This window comes from Styela clava, chromosome 2, assembly GCF_964204865.1.
Source record: "Styela clava chromosome 2, kaStyClav1.hap1.2, whole genome shotgun sequence".
In the NCBI taxonomy this organism is placed as follows: domain Eukaryota; kingdom Metazoa; phylum Chordata; class Ascidiacea; order Stolidobranchia; family Styelidae; genus Styela; species Styela clava.
In genome coordinates, this window is record NC_135251.1 from 29994161 (window position 1) to 30021033 (window position 26873).

The following is a 26873-nucleotide window of genomic DNA, read 5'->3' on the forward strand; positions in this document are numbered from 1 at the left end:
GCTGAATGGCTGAACGCAAAAGCGGGACTTTTGGCTGATTTGTCGGGACGGCTGGACAAGACGCTAAAAAGCAGGACTGTCCCGCCTAAAGCGGGACGTATGGTAAGCCTATGTTTAGGTGATTTGCATTTGAGATATTATGTTGGCGGAACCAACGACATTGCGTGAATAGCAGGCTCCGCAATCTTTTGCACTTCGTAAACCAAAAACTATTAAGATTTCGCTCAGAGTACACATCGTACTAAACATGGAAATGGTGCCAGAGCAAAATTTCCCTTCACATCTGAAGTTTCACCAGAACCGCTTTGACTTTATCTATGAACACACACAATGTTAGGTTTTTCTTTGGAGACTCTTCTTTGGCATATTCTTAGCATCAAAAATATCAACAAGGTAGGCATGGATCGAAATAAAAATCAGAATTTTAACATCAGTTGGAAAATTCCCAGTAAATACACGTCTCGTAACATTTCATCTGGAAGCCGTAAGAGATTAGCAGACTGCTGTTGCTTTGTAGAATTGAAATAAACCCGGGTCTTCAAATTATTAGGATCAAGTAGAAAAATATTTTAGAGCAGATTTGAAGTTATGGTGTAGCGTGTACATACGGATAGCTCCTATGTATATTAATACGTTTAACCACTTATTTTTTACAGTGCTTGTTATTTGTCTGAAACAATATCGTTGTAAAAAATCATTTTCTTTATGATATTTTGTGCAACGTATTATGCGAAAAAGTTTATATATATATATATATATCGCAATTCCCACTCTAGCTGAAAGATTAATCGTTTTGTTTTATCGTTAGTTTCATTGCATAAATATATATTACTTGCGTTAAGGTTTTAGGTGAATTTTGTTATCTGGATCGATTCAATCGTACAAATCTGCAATATACGAATTAAGAACATTTGGCATTACAACCGCTCATTGACCTCTGAAGGAGTTCAGTTGGCAATTGCTCAGCTAAAGTTCGTTAAATAGTACTGGGGTAAGGACAGGCAGAATAAGGCCATCGTCGCCTATAATGGAAAGAATATCCCTATACTTATTCCAATTGTACCTATTGAAAAGACGAAATTTAGCTACACTGGGAACCCCAGTACTAGACAGTGATTCCCAAAGTGGGCGAAAAAGTCGAAGGGGGCGATTTCGCGAAACCTATTTTTGGTCGGCGCATCGTGCACTTGATTATTGTACTCTGCGTGCTTTCGTAGGTTTGAATCACGTGGGCGATTATCACACGCGAAAGGATTGCTGGACTCGTCTTCGCAGAAAGGTACGGTCTACGGTGGTTCGCGTATCCAATTGGTCGGGAAATCTGTAGTAATCTGGCCCGGGACGCTTCACTGAATGAATCTTTTCTCGACCTTTGACCCCGTTAAATTTTTCCAATACTTGACCACTCTAAAATTTTCGGTGTTCATTTTAAGAGTGATTTCGCGAGTTGTTGCCTATAAAATGAAGTATTTGTTTCAAACTATCATTCTAATTCATACCCTTCAACATTCTGTCCAGTGTAGTCTATCACAGCTATTTCTACACTAATTTTTGATCACTGTAATTAAACTGGAACTTTTAGGAGGACAAGGTGATCATTGACTTTTTTTATTTAAATTTTCAAAAAACAACTAAAAACTAACGAATATAATTTAAAATCGCGAAAATGAGGTAATGTTCACGACCACGCCTGAAAGTCTGTCTGAGCGGATGCGAAAGGGGGCATTGTTACGTTTATATTTGCATCTTGCTGATTGGCCAATGTCACGAAGTAAACAAGAAAGTCTTTGCCAGGAGAAACACCCAAACGGCGGTTTTAACGATGAATTAATTTTATTCATTATCTACGCTCGAGGAGTAAATTACATATTTTTTTACGTAACAGAATTTATCGTGAGACACGTTTAGACTAAATTTTATTATATCCTAAAAATTATATTGAACAACTAACTAACTACTCGTTTAACGAGCCTACAATTTATTTATAATTAGACAAATGGAAACACGCAGAAAAGTTGATGTTGAGTGCAGGGGTTCAATAGCGCAGTAAATATTCGAATATATTGCAATGCTATAAAGTAAAACAAATTCATATTCTATTCGAGAGATTCATCACTGCTTAATTTTTGTAAGAATGTATCTTTTTAAAGAAAATCTTTATTAAAATTTCACAAGCCATGCGAAAATATTCACTTCCATGTTTGGAAGTACATATTTGTGCGAACAATTATTTTTGAAAATGAACATTACAAAGAACTGGGATTAGTGATGCCCATTTAGAAAATCTTCCAATCTTGGCGTCGTAATGCTATCAAGCGTGATGCAGCAACAAGACAGTGTCACATCAAATGTCATTGTAATAATTTTTTAATAAGACGACTGAGTTGAGTTCACGAATTGTCGCAGTTTTTGCACGATGTTCCGTTCTTAACTTTCAAAAAATATATGCGATCCGCAAAAGACTAGCAACAGACTGGGAACCACTGTACTAGACGACAAGATGACTTCAACACTAGGTATATATTCGTTATTATAATAAAAAGCATGTTTGTTATAACTTGTATAAAAAAATGAAAAAAACTATGAGTAGCCTACTGTACTTTGTATGTTATCTTCCTGATATTTAGTAACACTAAGTAATATCATAAAAATTCAAAAACCGATTTTTGAATGGATCCCCGAATATGCATTTCCCGTACAAGTTGGTGGTAAAGTGCAATATTCAAGTTGAAAGTACTAGGCAGCATAAGGCGTTCACTAAGACTCGTGCCGAGCGCTTTATTTTATTGCTGCATTCCCTAATGATACTAGTTCACAGCAACATCCCTCTCTCTTCATCAATGCACTCCATCCGTTGGAGGGAAGCTGTAGTACGTGAATACATGGTACAATGCTAGTTTGATTTCGCCACAATTAATTCCACTCCACCTTTTGATTCTTCATGATTAAATAATTTTTCTGTATTGCAACTATAACTACACAATAGCGAATATCAATTTCAACCACAATGTATATCCACTATTATTAACGATTCTGCCAATAAATTTATTCAAATGTTTCCAAATTTAGTGGGTGGTAGATATTAAAACTATTCATAACTTATAAGAATGTGTTATGTATTTGACTGACCATCTGCACTGGTATATAGCCCACTTTATGAATATTCAGATACAATTATATTGTAGGGGAATCACTGATATGTGGAAACCGGTTATCTCACTTTTAGGGCGTTTTAGGGAGAATAAATGCGTATCTCGTAATGATGAGTGAATACGTAATTCAGATTTGAAAAAAAAGGAACCGCTACCACAGTAATAAGAAAAGGGAAATTGTGAGGTACCGACCTACTATTGGAAAAGACTGACACAGAGGTGCAATATCGGAAACGATAGGATCGGGATTCACATATTAATCGTAGAGGAAAGCCATTATAACGGCCTAATCATATGGCGAACAACGGCCTGTCGGAAAAAGCCGTAACCGACCAGAGGTCACATGAATCACTCTATGGCGGCAAGGGGTCCAGCAATCCTCTCGCACATAATTGTCCCCTGCGGTATTCAAACTTGTGAACAAACGCAGGGTAATGAGAGGTGTGTTGGCGAGCGTATTCCTAACGCCCAGCACGATGGGCCACATCGCCGAGCTGAAATGACGATGCAGTTCGTATGAAATAAAGATAGCTGCAACATGGATACACAAAATCTCGTTAATGATCTATTGTTTAGATTAAAACTAAATTAATAGGAAATGAAAGAGTTCAATTTCCTGTAGGTAATGGAACAAGTGATAGTTCGGCCAGAAGTTAACAACAATTTACGAAGCATTTCTTGTCTATATTTGCAAATTATGAAAAAATACAATACTTTTGATCCCTAGAATAATGAGTACTAAAATAGGATAAAGCTACCGTAAATAAAACAAATCACACAATAATTCACAAATAGGCAGGTACGAAAATATTTGATTGAAGATATAAATTACTGCACATAGATTTCAAAATGACAACAAAAATAATCCACCCTGTAAATATCCTTTGAACATAACAATAATATTAATATCCACAAGCATTCATTTGCCATTTTGCAATCAATGAATGTTAACTAAATTTGTATACAAAAGCACTTTAACTGTGGTCTACTGACTTATACAGTTATTCTGAGTACGAATATGCTCTCATTTAAATAAAGTTGAAGACAAAGTTTATAAACAAATATACGTTGACTACCGAAGAAACAAAATTGTTATTTGTGAACAAATATTACATGATTATGTGCATTGTTGAATTTTCAATAATAAAAGAGTATTATCGATCCAAATCTAGACTACAACATGCTGCTGATATTACTCTGCGGTGCATAATTACATACAAGAATAAGATGGGCCTAGTACAGTAATTTAACTTTGTGCTGCCGAAAATATCAATATAAAATAAATACACAAAAATTTGAGATCCAATATCTTTTTTGCCTTGAATTTCTATCATAGAGAATTGAACTGGCAGAGGAACTAACTAAGATGTCTTTTCATTGACACACAATGGTTTGATATTATTGAAAATACTTGCTAGTTTCTTGAAATACCTGTGAACCAAACAGTTTCCATTTGTAAGACACAAATTTTCACAATATAAATAATAAAGTTGTGTTTTTCGGAATGCAAATCATTTAAAAACTGCTCTCGATACTCCCATTCATGACTTATTTTATGAAAAAAAAATTTCAAGCATCGACAATAAATCAAGTTGGAAATGATACTCACTGTTTCTGGATCATGATCAGCTGCTATTTTTCTAACTTTTCCTGATTCGCCGTAATGGTCAATTATAGGTTTTGTTTCAGTTGCATAGGTATTAAAACGTTTTTTCAAGCTATCAGCATTGTCATCTGTCCTTCCACTAGTTTGGCCTCGTTCAAGAATCCTTGTCGTACAGACCTGATCATTTTAATTTGGATATTATATCACATTTGCATTATCAAAACAAATGAAAATGAAAAAAAACAAAATAAGAAAGTTAAAAATCAACATTACGATAACGAAGTCTAAACAAAGTTTGCTAATTTATTTAAAGCTCCTGGTATCCAATGGTCACTTGCAATTTTAGTACCACATCAGAACATTATTTTATACTTGTTTGCGCAAAGCAAGGTTTAAAAATGGATAATTAAGACTAAATCAGCCTGAACAACACACATATTAAGTCACATATGATATTCATAACCTGAAGTGTTGAATGTTATATATAATATTATGTGTGCTAAGAGTAACACTATGATTGTTTTCTTCACAAACAGATACCATTATTAGTCTGTGTGAAGGGAATCAAGATTTCAAATTGATGTTATAACTGTGCTAACATTATTAAAACATTGCATTGGGCTTATTTATGTGTATTGGGAAAAATTGGAAGAAAAACGTCATGAATGTTCCTAGTAACAACAGCTCAAACTTGAGTTTACTTTTAATACCAATACTGATAAGTATTGGATGAGTAGTGATGAAAACAAAGCACTGCATGAGGTTGTGCACCCGTACATTTTCACACCAAGTTGCCAGAATAACATTTGGTTACAAAATTGAATGTGGAATTCATAGCTTTGCTTTGTGTTTATTCAGATAATAATAATCCTGAATATTATTATATCTACAGAAAACAAGCACAATTTTCAAATAGGCCAACAAATATTTCAATATTATTTGATTCTCATTTCACACTACGATGTAAAAATAAATAAAATGCTCCATTTATGAAGCTGCTAATACTCACAGACTCGGGACAGTCGAAAAATAGAACAAATTTCAAATCAACTTTGTCATTCATGGCATCATTCCAACCATCTAAATTATCTTTATTTCTTGGGAATCCATCAATTAGGAATTTATATTTTTCTCCATTTGTCTCTTCCATTGTTTCATTCATTGCCTGGAATATAGGAAAATAGCAGATTTCCTCAACATTCAATTATAAAACTAAGTTTGATAAAGCACTCAAGCATTATGGAATCATATTTCAACAATTCTATTTGAATAATATAAAAATTTAGAGATATTTTAAACAAATTTGGTCTAACCTGAAATATATGGCAGTTTAATATGGCATGACCTTTTTTTTTTATAGAATAGCTTGCTTAAAGTGAAACAGCTTAGATAAAACAATAATAAAAAGCACCCATTTTTTGAATTTTACAAGTAACAAAATGAAAACACTGAATATGACTGAATTTTACTCATTTTTAGTGAGGAAATACCCATGATTTGTTTTATAGAGACATCCCGCACTTGGAAATACTTTACTTTTTAGTGTGATTGAGATTTTGCCAAATTAATTCTCACCACTTCTAGGTAACAATCACCACCACTGATTAGATATTATATAAACATAGGTTTCTGTAATATTGAACCTATTTCTGTATCACAACGAATAGGTACCTTTTCTAAAAGACCACATGTAATTTTCACTGGAACAATTTTGCCTTCCTTTATGTAGTTAGCAATGAGTTGACCAACTTTAGAATCAGGTGTATTCTTCTCTTTCCTTAGCAAATCACCAGCAGAAAGATGAACATATCCAAATTTCTAAAATCATACGTTGAATTTCATTTATTTATGCTGTTTATATTGACCCAACATTCTTGAGTTATCAAGCAAATTATTCCAAAATTATACAAACCTCAACAATCTTTGCACATTGAGTGCCTTTCCCAGCACCTGGCCCACCAAGTACAAAAATTACTTGTGGTTTTGCCATTGAAAATATACGTCTGACTGCCTGGACGCTTGGGAGAAGTGATGGAATAAAGTTAAACATAGACTGATAAACAAAAGTTTGTATTTAATGTTACTTGAAGTATCAAAAATCAATTGCAAGAAGTTAATCTGCTGCTATGGGTATTGTGGATTTCTCTTAATAATTATCATGTTAATTATGCTTTAATATTTCTTGCATGGTCTCAGTCAGCCAAGAAACTATTTGGACTCTACTTGAATACAGAAAGCTGAAATGGTCAAAATTTTGTGTGATAGTCTGAACATTACGAAAATCTTATTCCCGAATTTAAGATTTGGTTTAAATTCGTATTTCAGTATTTAGGAATAATCCAAATTTTAGGCAAACACTATAAACCAATGAAACACCACTGCAATAAATACGCATATGAAAATGAGATGCTAGTATTTTATGTTCCATTAATTCCCTAAGTTCTGTAGTATAGTAGTAATCTCTGCTAGTTAAATCACGATGAAATGATAAAGACAGAAGCGTAAATGAGATCCTAATTACTTTTTGCAATTTTTTTTCCTAAAATGTGTTGAACCCAGTAATAAGAAAACAATATTCATCATATCAAATTAAATGTTACCATCCAATATATTTTCCTTCCAGATATCAGTACGTCACATGATTTTAGCATCAGTGGTATCCATTCCAATTACAGAATTAAAACACAGCATCAAGCAATTAAAACATGCATTATCCATTTCAGCATTTTGATAGAATTAAAGATGTTTAAGTTATTAGAAAGGCAGAATCATAGGGATAGGATAGGATTTACATATTTATCCCGGGGGACCACGGCCTCTCGTCCGGTTACCATTCCAAGTCGGGTATGGGATTAGTTTTTACTGTATTGTTCGTTTTCGGAAGCATGGACTTGGTGGTGGAGGAAGCCGTAACCGACCAGCGGTTACGTGAACCACCCAACGACGGCGAGGAGTCCAGCAATCCTCTCGCACATAACCATCCCTTCATGGGATTTGAACCTGCGAACCCACGCAGAGTAATTAGAGGTGCGGTGTCGAGCGTATTCCTAACGCTTAGCCCGTTGAGCCACACCGTCATAAATTCAAAAGTTTTGAAATAGGCTACCAATTAGCAAAATTATCAATGATAGGTTTCTGGCTTTAGATGGGTAAATAAATGTCACTTTTTAGACCCCCTGATCTTCCAATTTCAATTCTGCACCCTATACCGGTAGATGTAGAGTAGAGTCTAAACTTTTTGTTTGCTGTCCTGTCCTATCTGTTACCGGTACAGTACTTTTAATTTTAGTACCGTACCAGACTGGATTCCATGGCAGATGCACGCCCGAGGGCGCTAGCGCTCCACAAAAATGCACGCGAGCGAATTCAATTTTGCACGCCGAAAATTTGCAATTGCTCACCAATGTAAATCGGTTTAGATAGTTTTTTAATCAATAATCTAGTAATATAAAGATGCCAAAAAATTATAACTTTACAATTGTCGACTAATACTTGCTTGCAAGATTTGGCCTGATCGAAAAATGCGAAGCAAAAATCACCATATCGTGTTGAATGATAGGAATTCCGTGAGAAAAATCGCCTCCTCACCGACGCTGGCCAGTTATGGCTCTGATTCAGCGTATTTTTAAAACAATAATTTTACACGGATGTACTGAACAGTACCGGTATCTAAAGTCGCACAAACACTCTCAAAATTAGTGACAAAATATAGAAATGATGTTTTGGGGGTCAAAGGTCAAACGTCCATTTTTTGCTATGATCCAACTCATTTTTACGCGGATGTATTGAGAGGTATCTTAGGTCGAAATCAGTTTAGCGGGCGCAGTTGTTTTGCACGCCGTGAACTATAATTGCACGCCAGAAATTCTTATTTGCACGCGGGAATTTCTGATTGCACGCCCGATTTCTCGTTCGAAAAGGCCATGAAATCCAGACTGGGTACCGTACTTGTTTTTATCAACTTTTATCATCTGTTATGCTCATTATGGCACTATGGAGTCGAAATAATCTTTAATCAATTATAAAACATTATTACCTAATTCTACAAGTTCTATTTCTTTGAGCAAAAGCAATCATATTGAAAAAAAATTGTCACGATACATTCAATATATTAAAATTAGTGTTAAGCGGATTCCTCCCCCGAAACCGCATCAATCTGTCTAAGTTACAACTTCTGTAATCTTGAGTGAAAATAAAATGACACGTTTCGCCATTCTTTGCTCTTTGTTGACATCTTACGCTTACGGTTATGACATCGCAAACCAAACATTCTTCAATATGTCTGAATGCAGGAATGTGGATGATTCTCGTTGCGTGTGAGTAAAGTAACTGAGGAACAATGGCTTCTAAGTTCAGTGGTGCTCTTCAGTTAACTGATTTGGATGACTTCATTGCACCATCGCAAGAATGTATCAAGCCGACACAGATTAAAAAGCCTTCAGTTGTATCGCTAAATAAAGGGATAAAGAAGAAATCAAAAATAAGGCTGGATGATGAAGGTAATTATGTTGATGCGGCAAATGAACAAATCAAAACTTTGCAGAAAGCTGAAGTATCTTTGAGTGATTGTTTGGCATGCAGTGGATGTGTTACATCTGCGGAGTCTATTCTTGTACAACAACATAGTTTTGAAGAGTTTTATAAGGTTGTTTTGTCGAATAAATCTGAAAATCATAAAAGATATATTGTTGTTTCAACGTCTCCCCAAAGCAGAGCATCTTTATCTGCTCATTATGGACTTAGTCTTGAAGAGACTGCACTATTTTTAAGTAATTTCTTCACTAAAATTGGTGCAAATTTAGTATTGGACACTGCATATTTTCGCCAATATGCACTTGATGAATGTAGGAAAGAATTTATTGAATCATTTCAAAACAATGCAAATTTGCCAATATTGACATCAGCATGTCCTGGCTTTATTTGCTATGCTGAAAAAACTCATGGTAAACTTGTGATTCCACATTTGAGTAAAGTGAAATCACCACAACAAATTGCAGGATCTTTAATCAAAAGTATAATTCCGAGTGTTTCCGAAAACTCACCAAGCTCGGTATATCATGTGACAGTAATGATGTGTTATGATAAGAAATTAGAAGCAACAAGAGAGGACTTTTATAATGATATTTATCGAAGTAAAGATGTTGACCTCGTTCTTGCAACAACCGAGGTTCAAACTATGATTGAAAAAGAATCCATCTCTCCTAAAGACCTATTATCATTGGATAACCATACCACTCCTGATGTTTCATCCATTCATAAAGAATTACGGAAAGCTTTGTTAGCTCCATCAAATCTTATTAGCAATGCTGGTGGTGGTTCGGGAGGATTTCTTGAATACATTTTCAGGTCAGCTGCTAAAGAACTTTTTAATAAGACTGTAGACAAGATCGAATACAAAACAATAAGAAACAATAAAGATTTCAGAGAAGTGATTCTTAATGATGATGATGGTAATGTTCTTCTACGCTTTGCATGTACATATGGATTTCGTAGCATTCAAAATTTGGTGCAAAAAATGAAAAGAAAAATGTGTAAATATCACTATGTAGAGGTTATGGCTTGTCCATCAGGTTGTCTCAATGGCGGTGGACAAATTAAAGATCCCAAACTGAGTAGAGATGAGCAAAAAGAACATCTTGCACTTATTCAGAAAAAATATGACGAAGTTGAACCTCAGACTGAACTCCATGATGTACCTTCTCTTGCTGATAAATTCTCTGCAAGTGATTTGGACATGATATTGTATACAAAATATCACGCATTAGAAACAGATAATGCGATAGGGCTGGGTATTAAATGGTGATGGAATGCTTTTAAATCTGATTTGTTATAATATGATTTCTTATAAATATAGAAACAGCGCAATACACATATTACTAACTCCATTAGTGCCTACTCGTTTGGATAAATATTCCAGCAATATGTGCAACCTTGTTTTCAACTATGTGAGCTGTGCTTTGAACATATACTGTAAAAAATATAGTATTGTTCTGTTTGCTAATCTAATTTTGTACATTATATTAGTTTTATAAATGTGCCATAGGCGATGCCACCTTGAATAATGTTGATGATCTGTTCAATTTAGATTTTTCAATGTCAACATGTATTATGTTCCCTTCTATGGGACAATTTCCGTATATTTAATTGATACTCATAATATTGTCTAAACAACAGTTTTGATATGAATAATATTCATATGTATGGCTTTTGTGGGTGCGAAGGTGGTTGGAACGTTAATGTGAAATATTTTAGTTTTAAACCCACCTCGTTGAGGGTGTTATAAATTTGGCACATATCAGAAATAGTCGTCCCATATCAGTGGTTGCTTTTGCAGATCCTTGATAGGGTGAAGATGTGACAATACCTTGTACACTATATATATATACAATAGCCATTTATATCAATGATAAAAAAAATTCTCATACTGAATTTTCAATATATTTGTTTGATCTCTTAATTTATTTCATGTATTATGATTCATAAAAAGAACATGAATGCCATTTCCGGTTTTCAGCAGTTAAGATATGTTTTCAATAATCATTGATTGGGATATTTCATTGTAAGAACACTCTATCTTTAAATGTAAATATGAAAATCTATGTTTTTTTTTTGACTCAAAGCAGGTGTAAAATTACTTTTTATATTTTGATGATGGATTTACTATCGGAAAGGTTGTTCACGATAACTGTTCCCTTTGCTGCTATTCTTATACGTTGGCTTGTGAGTACAGGATCTTATTCAGGTATTTCAAATCATGAATAGCCTATTGATATTCTTTATATGAGTTTACTAGAATCAGCTAAAACGTTGGGATTTGTGTTGGTCAGAGTGTTTATCTTCTATTACGTACAATCCTTGCCAAAATATGGCCATCTCCATTATATTTACCCAGGTAAGGAATTCAATTTCTAGGTAAAAATTTTATATACAAGTTATTTCTGGTATTCTCAAACTTATAATAAATTTGTTATTGAAAAGCACCAAATTTTTTACTTTTTTTTTTTTCTACTGGCAAATTCATCTATGATAAATTATATTTTAGGTATGCACAAGCCCCCCATGTATGGTGACTATGAAGCACAAAGGCATTGGCAGGAGATAACTGTAAATCTTCCAACTTCAGATTGGTACAGAAACACAACTGATAACGATTTAATGTATTGGGGGCTTGATTATCCTCCACTCACAGCATATCATAGCTGGGCCTGTGGAAAAGTGTAAGCTGCAATTTTTTGATGTACTATTGTATTTGAGATTATTTGTAACAAATTTTGTTTTTGTCAAGACTTTTCAAATTAGTTCAATTTTAAAATGGTATTCGAAAGAAGCTAATAGTTGATCATGAATTTGTGATTCCATTATGTCACAAGATGTTTGAACATCATTGTCATAATTTTCTGTACCATTTATGTTAAAAATATGCATTAGCCGTGCATAATTATATAATCAGAAATAGTTGGTACCTCTAACTAACATCCAACATGCTTTTCTATGTGTAGGGCTCTGAAGAAGGTTGATGTAAAATGGGGCTAAATATAAAACTTGTCTATTTCAGTGCAAGAATTCTGGATCCAGATTGGGTTGAACTGCATCAGTCTCGTGGGACAGAAGGATATTATCATAAACTCTTCATGAGATATACTGTGCTTCTGATTGACATCTTACTATTTTTCCCTGCAATTTATTTAGTCTTTATTGAAAAAAATAGAAGCCAATACTCAAGACATGTCGCATTGCTTGTGGCATTGTTTTATCCAGGAATAATTCTGATTGACTATGGACATTTTCAATATAACAACATGAGTCTTGGATTATTTATATTTGCTGTTTATTTCTTACAATGCAATCAACAAATACTTGGTGCGATTTTGTTTTGTTTGTCTTTGAACTACAAGCAAATGGAACTGTATCATTCAATACCATTTTTCTGTTTTCTCCTTGGAAGATCGATGCAACATGGAATCATATCAGGGTAACTGGCTCATCTACATTATAAATTAATACATACCGTAATTCCATTGACCACATTGGGTATTATTCATGAAGGTTTTTTAAATAAATATGTAATAATAATTATATTGTGGATATAAGTATCATAAATTGCATTATTTTTGTATCAAACTGACTTGTTCAAATTCAACTCTTCAAACATGCATAGTTTAATTAAAAACATTAAATTTTTATTTATTTTAAAATGGAAATTATATCATAAAATATTTGATTTTTGAGAATAATTAATTATGAACCCTACATTCCTACTTTTACTCTTTCCCAGATTCTACAATGTGTCAAAGTTAGGATTGACAGTCATTGCAACATTTGCTCTATGTTGGCTCCCGTTTCTTACTTCTGTTCAATCTGTTGAAACTGTGCTGGGACGATTGTTTCCTGTTGGACGAGGATTATATGAAGACAAAGTAGCCAATGTTTGGTGTTCAATTTCACCAGTAAGTTTATTACCAGTTCAAATATTTAATTTTTAGATTTGGTTGATGATATCTTCCCCAAATACAAAGTCGTAAAATCTACATTGCCTACTGGTCAAAGCGTAAATCAAATGAAAATATTATTTTTGTACGAGTGCATGAAATTTGTCTTTATTTTGTCATGATCTTTATTACAAGGTATGATTTAAAATATAAATATAGTATATAGCTCTTTTCTGTGATTTAGGTTTTGAAGATAAAAGAACTTGTACCGGCAAATCAAGCAATATACATTTGTATTATTTCAACACTTTTATCATGTCTTCCATCATCAATTCAGTTATTACGAAATCCAACAATGAAAGCTTTTAATTTTTCATGTGTAAGTATAAAAAACTGCATATTAAAATTATTATTCAAATCCTAAATATTACACCACCATGAAAAATATTTAGTGGCACCGAACATATCATATTAAAGACGTTGATTTAATCTTGGACTGTTTGTTTCATTGTGAATAAACTAGGACCAGTAACCAGTTTACAGTAGTCTAAGACAAGGTTACAAGTCATGCGACATCATGAAGCATCAATGCGGAGTTCTGCTCAAAATATCGAGATTCATATGTGAATATATTCTCAGACATACCTTGTTTGAACTCTGCCAATACCTTTAAATTCATTTCAGTAAATACTTGACAGTGTCAATTGGACATTCATTTTTTATATTTACAGGTTATCGTGTCTCTGGCTTTTTTCTTATTTTCTTTTCAAGTTCACGAAAAATCGATTTTGATTCCAGCTGTGTAAGTTATTTTTGTTTTGTGCATACTGCTGTTTTATTGGAAGAGGTTGTTGCTACTGCCAGAGTACACATTCATTGTGTTCTAAACTTTTGGGAATCATGAAAATATTTATAACAAAGTTTTTCTGGCAATCCTAACAGACCTTTGACATTCCATCTTCACTTTGAAGCAAATTTTTAGTTTAAACACAAAAATCTCCTAAGAAGTACTTTTGACCATGTTACTGACCTTGAATATTATGGTAACTATATTTTTCAGATCTGCAGTTTTAATTTACAACAATGCACCTTTTCTTGTATCATGGTTCCTCCATATTTCGGTGTTCAGTATGACACCATTGTTCATGAAAGACGGATTGATGCTTCAATATTTTGCCACAAGATATATGTTCATGCTAATTACTTATGTCGGAAACAAGGATTCATTGAAGCCAAGTTCCAGTATGATTAAAACTGCTCGATTTCTTAGTTGCAATATTGTGTCATCTTCAATGGTTTCAGCCATTTTACAGTTCAAGGTATGTGCTGTCCTGTGCAACAGGGGTGTGCAACCCTAATTACAGGAGGGCCAAATACAAGTAAATGGGAGAAGCCACGGGCCGCACCTAGAAACTCTACCTACGAAAAATCCAACTTCTGAAAATTCATCTCGTAAAAATTTTGATTTGGCTAACCTAAGATTTTCTACACACGAAAAGCCAAAAATAGAAAACTCAAAAAATGCATGTAGTGTTATCTGTTTATTCAAGGTTAATTTAATGCAGGGATGTCCAATTTAATATTCGAATATCGTTTTTCGTGTTAAATAAATACCGAATATGGCGCACATATCTTAGCAGTTTGCACACTCCTGCTTTAAAGCTTTGTTTTTTAAGTTTTTACTCTTCACTAGATGTATTTTCACTAGATTTAACTTCACTAGATGTATTTTTTGTTCTCTCTCTTTTTCTATCCTATATTGTTCAAATTGTGAGTATAATCTTAGATGCGAGTATAAGTATCATAAACAAAACGAAATGGGATTTATGCAATGGGGAGGAAAAAGTGAACATCTTCGTAATATCATTGATAGATGATGTTATCGCACAATAATTATTTATGTAGTATAAGACAGGTGGAGTAGTATTGGGATAAACTACAGGTTACTCAATAATATTGATCGCACATTTACAATTGTAGGAGGAATAACAATCATTTGTTTTACATTTGTCTTGAATGCATTAGACTCATAGATTAGATAATTTCAGGGTAAAAAAACAACGCAAAGACTTGAAGTTCAAGAAAGTTACCAAAATTTCAAATACTTTTGAAGTTACCGAATTCTGCTAGATTTTTGTTTCTAAACTTATTCTCGTTTGAAAATATTGCATTGATATTACGCATCCTGTCGTCCTCATTATTATTATTTTAACAAACTGCATCTATATTCACAATCAAAATTATTTTTCAGATGTTTTTCTCCACTGTCCTTGCTGATCTTCTAACGTTGTGTCTAATGTTTGTGGAGCCACCAGGAAGATTTCCTGATTTATGGCCTGTTTGCATATCAATGTTTTCATGTTTGCACTTCTCAGGCTGTCTTGTATTTTTTACTTGTATGCAGCTCTTATGCAATTCCACAACTACGAAAATGAAAAAAACATCTTAGTCTAATAATATGAAATATTTTTTGGTCATAGAGATGCTTTAGAAAGCCAAATCATAGCCATGAAAATCTGTAACGTAAAATTTCTTAAAATCTGTATCGTAAAATTTCTTAAAATATGCACATATGAAAATATGCACAATAGACAAAAATAAATAACACAATGCTAAGCAAAGGACTTAACATCGTTAATGTCAATCATTTTTTGATTGCCTTAACTTGTGTTGGTTATTTGCAAGAGATGGGATAGTACGACTGCATAGTACGACTTCGCCACTCTAAATCCGGGGTCCGCAACTACGGGGTCGCGACCCAAGTGTGGGACGCAAAGCCCTCCGCTATGGGTCGCGAAACAAGTTAAAATTGCCATAAATATGAGCATCGCCTATGTGTAGCGTATTTATGTATGACTTTATAAATCTCTGACTATAATTATGGATGTTTCCCAGAGTATGGACCTTACCCCAACCTTTGACCCCCGAAAAATTCTTCCTATACCTCGCCATTGCGAAAATTTCAGGGCTTATTTTAGGAGTGGTTTTGCGAGTTGGCGTCTGTAAAAAGGGGTACTTGTTTCAAACCATCCTTATGATTCATCGCATACAGCAATCTGTTTTTTAACCGATAAAGAATTTTAGCCTAGTCCAGGAGTGAGCAACCTTTTTCGGCCCGCGTGCCCAAATCGGCTAAATTTAACGACAAAATTCTTCCGCGTGCCGACCAAAATATAAAAAACAATGCTTTGTTACTTTTAAAGCAAGAATACACAATAATAAACCTTCTAAACGTGTAAGCTACAGACAGATTTACTATTCAGGAAAATAGGAGCCGAAAGTCACAGGCATATGTAGATAACAACATGCAGATGCAAAGTTTTTGGGACACGAAAAATTCTCGGGAATGGCTTCCCGATCACGCGATAGTTCGTTTTCTGCACTTCTTCCTTGTATTCCCTTCTATAATTGCTTATATTTTTTTCGAAATCAATTTATTTCAGTAAGTTAGCAAGTAACTCCAACCAACATGAGCTGTACAACTTCATAAATCAATCAGAAATGAAGAAAAATTGTACAATGAATGCTGTGTCTCGTCACAATTAATCAAGAGCTAACTCAGTTGTTACGTCATAATATATTTCTTTGTAGCCATGTCATGAAAAGACAAAAAGAGTTTAAAATTTTAAATGAATAACAGATTGTTAACAAACGATAATGAATAAACAAACACCGAGCTTCATCAGATCATTGATCAGATAAACTTTTTATCTGAAAGAGAATGATCTCGTTTCTGAGGCCTCGCTCGCGTGCCGAATAAATGGTCTCGCGTGCCAAGTGTGGCACGCGTGCCAGGGGTTGCCCACCCCTGGCCTAGTCCATCACAGCTATTTCTACACTAATTTTTTTTTTACTGCAATTATGCTCAAACTTCTGAGAGATCATTGATCTATCTGATTTATATTCATATTTCCGAAACACAACTGAAAACTAACGAATAACGAACGAGTTCAAAAACGCGAAAACGAGGTAATGTTTACGATCACGCCTGAAAATCTGTCCAAGTGAAAAAAGTGTCCGAGCGGATGCGAAAAGGAAACATTGTCACTTTTTGCATCTTGCTAATTGGCCAATGTCACGAAGTAAACAAGGAAGTCGATGCCCGGGGAAAGGTAGGAAATACACTTATTTTCTGAGCTAAACGATTTTTTCGAAGAAAACGAGTTTAGTCAAAACATTGTGAAACAATCCATAATCAGTCATCTTCATGACCTTTCGAAGTGGTTTAATAAATATTGTCCCAAAAACACAGCAACACAACTGGATATTATCATCTTTCACAGTATCAAATATACAACATCTATCATCAGATTTGATTGAAGCATTGGATGACCTGTCAAGTGATCGCGGGTGAAGGATCGCATTTGATGGCAAAAGAAGTTTTAGCTGAATTTTGGATTTCAGTTGCAAAAGAATATCCGGAGCTATGAGCTGCTGCGATGAATGTTCTGTTGCCATTCGGAACTACCTACCCAAAGTGAAAAGACCTTTACTGCGTGTTCATACATAAAAAACAAATACAGATCAAGGCTAAAAGTAGAAGAAGATTTTCGAGTTGCTGTCTTCCAAATTAAACCTCGAATTGATATATATGTTGTGTTCAAAAATCAAAACTAATAATTCCCATTATTACACGCTACTATTCACGATTTTATGTGCTAAGTTTCATATAATTTTGTGCAAAAAAATCGCTAGTGTCAATAATAGTCTCAAAATCAAGAACCTAATTACATGTTTACCGAATGCTTGGGTCGCGAGAAATTAGAAAATAAATTTTGGGTCGCACTGAAAAGTAGTTGCGGACCCCTGCTCTAAATGTCTGCAGTAATGGTCGGGATGGAAATTTCAGAATTCTGGAGCGATTCGGATTCGTCTTTTTGTTCATTTTATTGTGTTTACAGCTTCTCCCATGCGGTAGCACTCCTGTTGTTGCTATCATTTTATAGGAGGGTTTCATAGGCTCCTATGGTTTTATTCAATTTCATTCAACTACCTAAAATGTTCAAGAGAGGGTGAAACAAATATCAAAATATATCGGTCAATAAGTATTATTACCAATATAACATTGCAATACCATTATTCCTGATCAAATATACCTATGTAAAGTTACTCTCTAAGCTCAATAATCATAAAATAAACCATACCAGTTGTAAGCCAAATTTCACTGGCGTATATATATATGAGAAAGGGCACACTAGATGAATTCTAGAATAAAATGATCGCCGTACACCTCGACACTGGGTTTTTCCTACAGATGGAAATGTGATTCATTTTTAATTCATTATCATTCGATCGCAGAATAATCGCATTTTTTTTTCAATTTAATCAAAGTTAAAAAGAAAGGCTGGTGTTATAATGCACAGATTCGGTTCGATTCGATTCGATTCACTAGATGAATTCTAGAATAAAATGATCGCCGTACACCTCGACACTGGGTTTTTCCTACAGATGGAAATGTGATTCATTTTTAATTCATTATCATTCGATCGCAGAATAATCGCATTTTTTTTTCAATTTAATCAAAGTTAAAAAGAAAGGCTGGTGTTATAATGCACAGATTCGGTTTAAATATTCGAATAGTAATCTTCTTATTAGAAAATAAAATATTAAGAAATGTTGATGTGCGAGATGAATGGCGGCCCCGATCGGAATGTTTTACGCAATTGTCGGTCACCGTTTACGTTCATTTATTATCGACTATCCAGTTACTGCTGCAAAATAGTTATCGGACGAAACTAACTTTTTTCAAGTTGCACTGGAAAAAAGGGTACTCCTGAAGTATGCGCACCAAGATGTCGCATAACCTGAAACGTAATCTGGTACACAACCTGAGTTCAGGTTGTGCGCCATCTTGGTGCGCATACTTCAGGAGGTCCGAAAAAAGACCTGCATGCATAAACTGGGTGGCAGAATTTGCAGCATGTGTCGCTGGCGTGAAAAATCATATTAGACCCAAATTATGATGGCGAAACGTTTTTTTCGGTACCATGACGAGTGTCAGATGTCGTTTCGAACGGTAAGTTTGGAAAACCCTATTATATATATATATGTTACTGTACTATGGGGAAGTTCAATAGGACAATACGAGGAATTATCAGAATAATAACTATTGAGCTATTACCGCTTGCATCGACGTTCTTGTGCGAATTGGGCTTTTCTGACATACAGGCAAGCTTGAAAATATGAGTAAGAAAGCCCATGAGCGACTGAAAAAGTTTGAGGTCTAGAGTTGTATCACTCGTTGGATACAAACAAGAAAGCGGTCTTACTTTTTCATCGGTGTGTGTTCAAATTCACTGTTTATTCTGGTAAATTAGTTTTGTAAATTAGTTGACATATGCCACTGAAACGTAGAAAACCAACTGATTGTGATAGTTTATCGGTTTCCCTTCCCCCATATATATATATATATATATATATATATATATATTATTTTCAATATTTCTGGAGAGTCAGATGGACAATGGAGCACACAATCCACTTCCGAACGTACGAAAAATAGTGAACTCTAATTCGAAATTTGTACATAAGTATAATTACATAAACAATCGTTTGTTTTTAATATGAATTCGAATTATTAAGCGTAACGAAATAAACTGATCGTATGATTTTACTGACGCTGTGGAATATAATCAGCTGCGAAATATAATCAGATTTGGTCCAATTAATGACATTTACCTCCTTCCAAAAATTTGTCAAAGGATTTGAGAACACGGCACATCTGAACTCAGATAAATATATCACTAATCTGGACTATAACCAAGGAGAGGATAAAAGTTAAATGAATCAGGACGTAGAAATGTACTCATTAGGTGCATTTATTTGATTTTCAAATAGAAACGATTCCAAATGGCACATACAAAAATGATTCAAGACAAGGCTACAAAGGAAAATGCATATATATATAAGTTCGGGTGCATTTTTGAGACATAATGTACCGCGTGGGTTTTGAACCGTATTTCTGTCATTATTTCACCAAGATGGATCTGTGTCGTATTTTAATTAAGCATGGAGACGAATTTTATAATTTTGTTAAATTTATTTTTGGTGCTCCCGAAGTATGCGAACCAAGATGGCGGACATCGGAACGTAACATGGGTAACAGGTTAGGGTTAGGCGATAATTTTTTTCCAATTTTCCTTATTTTAGTCCTATTATCAGTTCGAAGACTAGCCAAGAGCCACCCGTAGTATTTATACCTAAAATTATGGCCTAACCCTAACCTAGTACACATATTCCATTCCGATGTCCGCCATCTTGGTTCGCATACTTCGGGAGCCCCTTATTTTTTTTTACTTCTCTAAAATTTTACATTTCATAAAAACGTTAATGCTTCTTTTCGTTATTAACACGCATAATAGCATTGGGCTGTTACGGAAAATGCAAGGTGATTTTACCTAAAATCTCAATTGACTCTCGTGAAAACAGTTTGATACAGTGTTGATAGAAGATGCTTTACTATATGCCTGTCTGACGCGATATTCTATGACCACAAAACTGTTATTTCAAAAAATAGGTATATCAAAATTTTATGCGAGAATCGGGGAGCCTCGTTTTTTCGAGTAAGACGTTATACACCTGCTGTTCCAGGTAGTTGATTTTATCGATAAAAGCTTGCTGTTTACATCACAGATTGATTATCACGCGCGGACCAAAGATGGACGCAGCGTCTAGAATAAACGTTGTGTCGTCATACTGGACTGAACATGCCCAAATTTTAAAAAGACAGCAGCTGGCAACGGAGAAACGCTTAATAAAAATTGTTGAAATACGACACCACGCCTTCGATACGCGTTTGTTGAAGTGATCGTCTGTTCTCAATAGCGTTTAAATACCGCCGCGTCGCCGTTTGTATTGGCAAAATTCACGTGGGATCTCTCGAAATCGGCGGGAAAATTCGGTAAATAAACGGCGCGCGGTCTAGCATATATCGGACCATGTTCAGTATACAGTATATGTTTGCTGGTTAGATGTCGCGGCGCGAAACGACACCGATCTTGCAACTGTCAACAATGACCGGGAAAAAAGCCTGCGTTGTTTTCGCGCTGTTTGGCACGTGGCGGCAATATATTGTACTTATTTGTGTATTCGGAAACTAGTTGCATGTTAGAACTCATACTGTGTTAACATGCAAAAAGGACTTGGTTACACTGCTGCATGGCCGTCTAATATGAATATCAGAATATTATGAGACTCTAAATCACAAATAGGGTTAAAATCGAGTCAATCTGAAATTAGAATAAAAGCGTGAATTTTTTTGGATCATGAAAGTTCCTCCTTTAGCCTATATGATATTCTCCAGAATGATAGAAGTTATCAGTGTATACAGATATATGATCTGATCAATGTTTCAATCTACAGGATTATTAAAGCCAATTCCATAGTGGCTGATAGTGCTGTAGTGTGTCATAATGTCCTATGCAATGCCTGTTCTGTATCCACCATTGCGGCCATCCATTTGGGACAGATCTGTTACTATTGATTCTCCACCAATTTCAGCAGTACATTCCCCCATTACTGGGATTGAATCCAGAGGTAATAACTTATCCATATTATTGTTTTAGTATTACGTTATATTGCTGTATTGTTAGATTAAAGCCTTGAAAATGATTTTTGTATTTCATACCAAAATATCCTGATGCATAATACTGTAGTGACACTTTTTTGACAATCAAAAGCTATCATTCTAACACCAGCGTAAATTGAGGAATTGTAGCTAGTTATGCTACCAAAATGCTATGAAATTAATAATTTTATTTCATAAAATTTTTTTTTGGTCATTATTCATTCATTAGACATAATCTGACTTCAGGGGTTTGTAGTTTCTGAGTTTTTTTATATTTCAATAAATTTAATGATATCAATTAATTTTAATATTTTATTTAAGATTCAAGTGTTCATTCACCTTGGAGCAGCTGGGTTAACTCACCAACAACAAGAAGAATCGTGTCATCACCGATAGCAACAAATCAATATCCCTATCAATTTAGGGGATTTGTGAGTGCAAATATTTCTCCAACCGGTCCTGTGACATCGACAAGATGCATATTGCCTATGTCTGAATGTGGTACACCAAGGTCTCACATTGCAGAATCTTCCATCTCATCTAATAATGACTCATTTTCATGTTTAACACCAAAAGGAATCACTGTGACTCCTACAAGGTACACCAGAAATGATTAAATTTTATAAATCAAACACTTCATTTTATAAGCTTTCAAGTTAGTTTATATATAAATTATTCAGTCATTAGATAAATTTTTTTTCTTATTCTTCAAACTCATCCCTTGATTTTCTGAATGGGCATTATGTGATATCTACAATAGTTCTTGTAGGCAAATGCCTACTTTGACTCAGGAAATGATGGTTGGCCATGGCTTGTTTGTTGCATGGCAACAGAGATATGAGCACGATTACTTGTACATAAATTTAGTGTAATATTCTTGCTAAAATTGTCATCTTCATAAATTATACTACGCAACGCAATACATTTTTCAAAATTTTCAACAGTTCAAAAAGAGGAAGGCCAAGGGCAGATGTTATATCAACACTACAATATGTTGGGTCAAACTCCAACTGCACAATTCGCTGTCGAATATGTCATCGTGTTTTTCCTAGAGAGAAATCATTGCAAGCTCATTTAAGAACGCATACTGGAGAGAGACCATACAGGTATGCAAATCAGTTTGCGATAAAAAGTCAAATGAATGTTCGATTGGGCCATATTCTGTTATTCTTGATTTTATTTGTCCTTTATTGAGTTTGTTGCATAACATTGAGTAAGAAAGATACATGTAATATTTGTAGATACCTAATACAGCATGGCTGTCTCAAGTGTATATTGAGTTTAAGTATTTAAGGACCGGTGTTACAAGTATCAGCCTTGTCAGTTATGTTTTAATATTGTTTGAATTAGGCGCCACTTGAATATGAATATATTTTTCAAGTGTGCTATTGACGCTAGCGCGGGAGATTCGAAACTTCAATTATCGATTTCTAGAAGTATGGTCTACTAAGCACACAGTTTAGGATGTTTTATATGAATCATTGATACAGTATTCTTTCATTAATAATTTTCTTAATAATTATATTAATTCCATTTAGATGTGATTATCCGAGTTGCACAAAGTCTTTTGTCCAAAGTGGACAGCTAAAAACTCATCAAAGGTTACATTCTGGAGAAAAACCATTCAAATGCTCCGAAGAAGGTAGGGAAACATTATTCATCATTAATTTTGATTTGACCACTTTTATTTTGTAAGTTATGAGTGTATATGATATTGTTTTATTTTAGGATGTTCTGTACGATTTACACATGCAAATAGACATTGCACCGAGCACATTCATGCAAAATTAATGAGAGATGATGAAGGTGCATTAAAGCAGTTGATGTCACAATCATCTCATCAAGATCAAACTGTAGCAATTTGGCTTGACAAATATATCAAGACCAGGTAATGCATCCTAATACTGATTCAACATGCACCCGCCTCGAGCATACATCCCAAATTTTAAAGTAGAATTCTTGTGTCAATAATGGTTAGCTGTCCTGCTACATTTGTAATTTTAATTTTTCTGATATTTGAAAAATCTGTATAATCGTTTCTTTATGATATTTCATACGGCTGATTTCTGCGCTTACTACAACAAAGGTACATTGTTCTTGTTGTTCTACTCATAAATATTGGTCCCTTCACTTTGACAGATTGGACCGCAATGTGAATGGTCAAAAATCAGCGTCAAAACGTGAAAGTTCTGAGGGAAGCGCTAGTTCTGATGAAGATACATCATGCAATGCTGAAAATTCAAAGGTATGCATTAAAATAGGAACTTGAAAAATGCTTTTTCCGATCTTTTTGTTTTATATAAGATTTTTGCAATAATCATGACAATATTGTTATCCAGGTAACAAATAACACTGAATCTAAGCTTCCTGTGAAACGTCAATTATTACAACCAATGAAAGATGGTGGGGTTTCTCTTACAAAAATTCCAGTCGCAACTGATAGCATCCTTTCGCTATCAACTGGTTCAAAAAGTGTTCGTAAAGTACTCTCACCAAGAAATGACAAAAGAGTGTCACCATGTCAACCTGTGAAAAAGCGTATATTAGCATATAGCAAGAAGTTACTCGAATTTGAAGGACAAGAAAATGTTGGCAACTCTGACAGTGCTGTTGACATTGCACTTCCTCCAGTGTCTTGTCTTTCTACAAAGCACAGACCAACGCATAACAGTGTTCCAAATGTTGTTGAATTCCCTTATTTGAAAAATGTTGAAGGATATAGTTTTATGAAAGACTTGGAGTCGGCAAGCCCTGGAAATATCACTGATAATATAAATTCACCTGTTAATCGCCAAAGTGTCATTGTGCGTAGACCCTTGCCCAAAATAGTTGAAGATAAAGTTGTGGGTAGTAATGAAACTAAAGCAAATGATGAACCTTTAGAGGAAAGAAGCAGATGGAACAGTGCATTGGCACTCATTCAGTTAGCGAGCAGCCCTCCCGGAAAAAGTGCATTGCGCTAATATTCTGTTAATGTTTTTTTTTTCATTTCAAGTTCCACACAAAGCTTCATATTTGTAAATTTCTAAAATATAACATTGATTTCTTTTTGCTGCTAAAAATTTTGATGTAACACATTTGATATTTTCTACAATCATTTAAAACTCTTTACCAAAGTATTTGTTTACTCGACTCTAAAACTACGTTATTTGTCACCATTGGATACTGTTAGTTGTAACTAATTTGGAAAATCATTGTTCTGTGATTCATCAGTCACTGGCCAAAGATAAATTTGTGCTAGTGATTGAATATAGATAATAGATCAAGCTTGTCGCATCGTTAAAAATCAATCACTGGTTGGTTACGATTCCTATAGCTAAACGAGACTAGACAAGCCTTAGCAAGATTTAAAATTTTTGTGTGATAAGTATCGCCTTTCTTTGTTTACAAAATTGAGCCGCCGTAGTAACGTAGTGTTTAATTGTTGAAATTCAATTCATGGGAAATGTGAGTAATCTTCATTGAAATTCAATCTAGTTGTTGAACTATCGAATTCCAAACTGGCCTAATGTTTATAGATTAGCCATCGTTGCTATGCTCGCTATTATTTTTTATCACTAGTGATTCAGCGCTATTTAAATTTTTATGCATATTTTTAAAGCCATGTAGTGGTGCACATATAATAACGGTAATTAATGTGAAATACCATGCTTATGGTGTCATGTAGATATAAGATGTCGCATTCAAAATGTTCATGAATTTTATATTGAAATTACGACCTGTTTTCCAAAATTTCTAATTCCTTGCCAAACATGAAATGCTGTTGGCCATATTGTGATCTAGTCATTAACCTTTATATGATTTCTAATCTCTTTATTCCTTGTATAAGATTGCACAAGAGCTATTTTTACTGCCAAAAATTTGCTAAGGAAGAACCGTCAACAAGGTTTTTTGTAAATAGTAACCAGTCCAAAATTGATCAACATTTTTATGGTTTTAAATGCTGCTACAAATGCATAATGTTGCTGATAGAACAAAGTTTACTATTATTTCGTTTGTATCTTTTATTTTTTTGTTGTGTTCCATGTTTAAGGTTTTGAGAGTGTATTTGTGAATATTAGTAATGAGATGTTGTATTCAGTGTTCTTATCATAGATTTCAAATAATTATTGATCATGATTTATGCACTATTCAATAAAATTGCACAAAATCTGTTAATTGAAATGATTGCATACTTATCATGCTTAGTGATCAGACATTGAGGGTGACATTGTCACCAATGGGTTAGGAAATTCCTTCTATTAGATTGACAGATAATTTACTATCACGACTTGAAACATCAGAGTGGTTTTGAGCGCAAGGCATACAGGACGTTTATTAAATCTGAAACAATAACAACCTCAAAAGAAAACAATGAATATGGTCCGATGTGCAGTTATGATTTTAGGTTGTGCTTTTGGTGCCAATGCAGCATATACTCAAGAATGTGAGATGTCATCAAATCTTGTTCTTCTTGTGTGGAGGGGAAATGAGTGCAAGTTTGAAGGCTGACACAACACCACAGTGACAATAATATTTATCCAATACCATTCTTCACTGAGTAAAGTCAGCTCAATAAGTTTAAAATATATCTCAAGTACATGGATGAAATATTTTCAGGGGGGCTAAGTTCAGTATAAATATTTTATTGGTAAGTTTGTAATATGCCTCTTCTGATAGACACTCTAAGAGTTCGTGATTGTTACATCTTAGTGATTTTCTTGCCAGAAAATTAGCAATTGATGAGGAACTGATAAGAGATTTCTTAGCTTACACAAAGGCAAGGAATTGAATAAAACTTTATAAGGCAAGCCATGTGCTAAGTATGGAAATGTGTTTACTATTGCAACAATGAAAACTCTACATGTGTTTGAATCTCATGACGATTGATTATACTCCAGACCAGAGGTTTGCTTGCTTCCTCACAGACATATGATGGTTCAGGTAACCACTGGTCAATTGAGATTTCCTCCACAATCTAAGTCAATATATTTTGAACAAAGGCTGGGCTAGCTATCCCCATACCAGACATAGACCGGTATCAGATGAGACACCATTGTGCGCTATATGAACGGGCCATCTAATTGTTATTGACTTTACTCTCCCTATGATGAATATCTTACAAACATTGAGTCACTATC

The 26873-nt window shown here is 34.4% G+C and overlaps 4 protein-coding genes across 4 annotated transcripts; 3 read left to right on the plus strand and 1 right to left on the minus strand.

The window, feature by feature from the left end:
- Positions 1 to 3815: 3815 nt before the first annotated feature.
- LOC120336400 (UMP-CMP kinase-like) lies at positions 3816 to 6835 on the minus strand. Its single transcript, XM_039404068.2, has 5 exons — positions 6671 to 6835; positions 6430 to 6576; positions 5768 to 5923; positions 4762 to 4935; positions 3816 to 4583 (listed from the first exon to the last, which is right to left on the minus strand). Exons 1-5 carry the CDS (start codon positions 6806 to 6808, stop codon positions 4551 to 4553), a joined length of 648 nt encoding a protein of 215 aa, XP_039260002.2. The 5' UTR covers positions 6809 to 6835; the 3' UTR covers positions 3816 to 4550.
- Positions 6836 to 8551: 1716 nt separating this feature from the next.
- On the plus strand, positions 8552 to 11381 carry LOC120336146 (cytosolic Fe-S cluster assembly factor narfl-like). The gene has a single exon (XM_039403754.2). The coding sequence runs from the start codon at positions 9098 to 9100 to the stop codon at positions 10559 to 10561; it is 1464 nt and encodes a 487-aa protein (XP_039259688.2). The 5' UTR covers positions 8552 to 9097; the 3' UTR covers positions 10562 to 11381.
- LOC120336145 (dolichyl pyrophosphate Man9GlcNAc2 alpha-1,3-glucosyltransferase-like) lies at positions 11347 to 15808 on the plus strand. Its single transcript, XM_039403753.2, has 8 exons — positions 11347 to 11500; positions 11801 to 11975; positions 12314 to 12730; positions 13034 to 13205; positions 13432 to 13566; positions 13919 to 13989; positions 14248 to 14506; positions 15439 to 15808. The coding sequence occupies exons 1-8, from the start codon at positions 11347 to 11349 to the stop codon at positions 15634 to 15636; spliced, it is 1581 nt and encodes a 526-aa protein (XP_039259687.2). The 3' UTR covers positions 15637 to 15808.
- Positions 15809 to 21552: 5744 nt separating this feature from the next.
- Positions 21553 to 25911, plus strand: LOC120335352 (uncharacterized). The gene is made up of 7 exons (XM_039402847.2): positions 21553 to 21722; positions 22075 to 22351; positions 22698 to 22859; positions 23292 to 23395; positions 23482 to 23641; positions 23893 to 23998; positions 24093 to 25911. The coding sequence occupies exons 1-7, from the start codon at positions 21599 to 21601 to the stop codon at positions 24714 to 24716; spliced, it is 1557 nt and encodes a 518-aa protein (XP_039258781.2). The 5' UTR covers positions 21553 to 21598; the 3' UTR covers positions 24717 to 25911.
- The last annotated feature ends 962 nt before the right edge of the window (positions 25912 to 26873 follow it).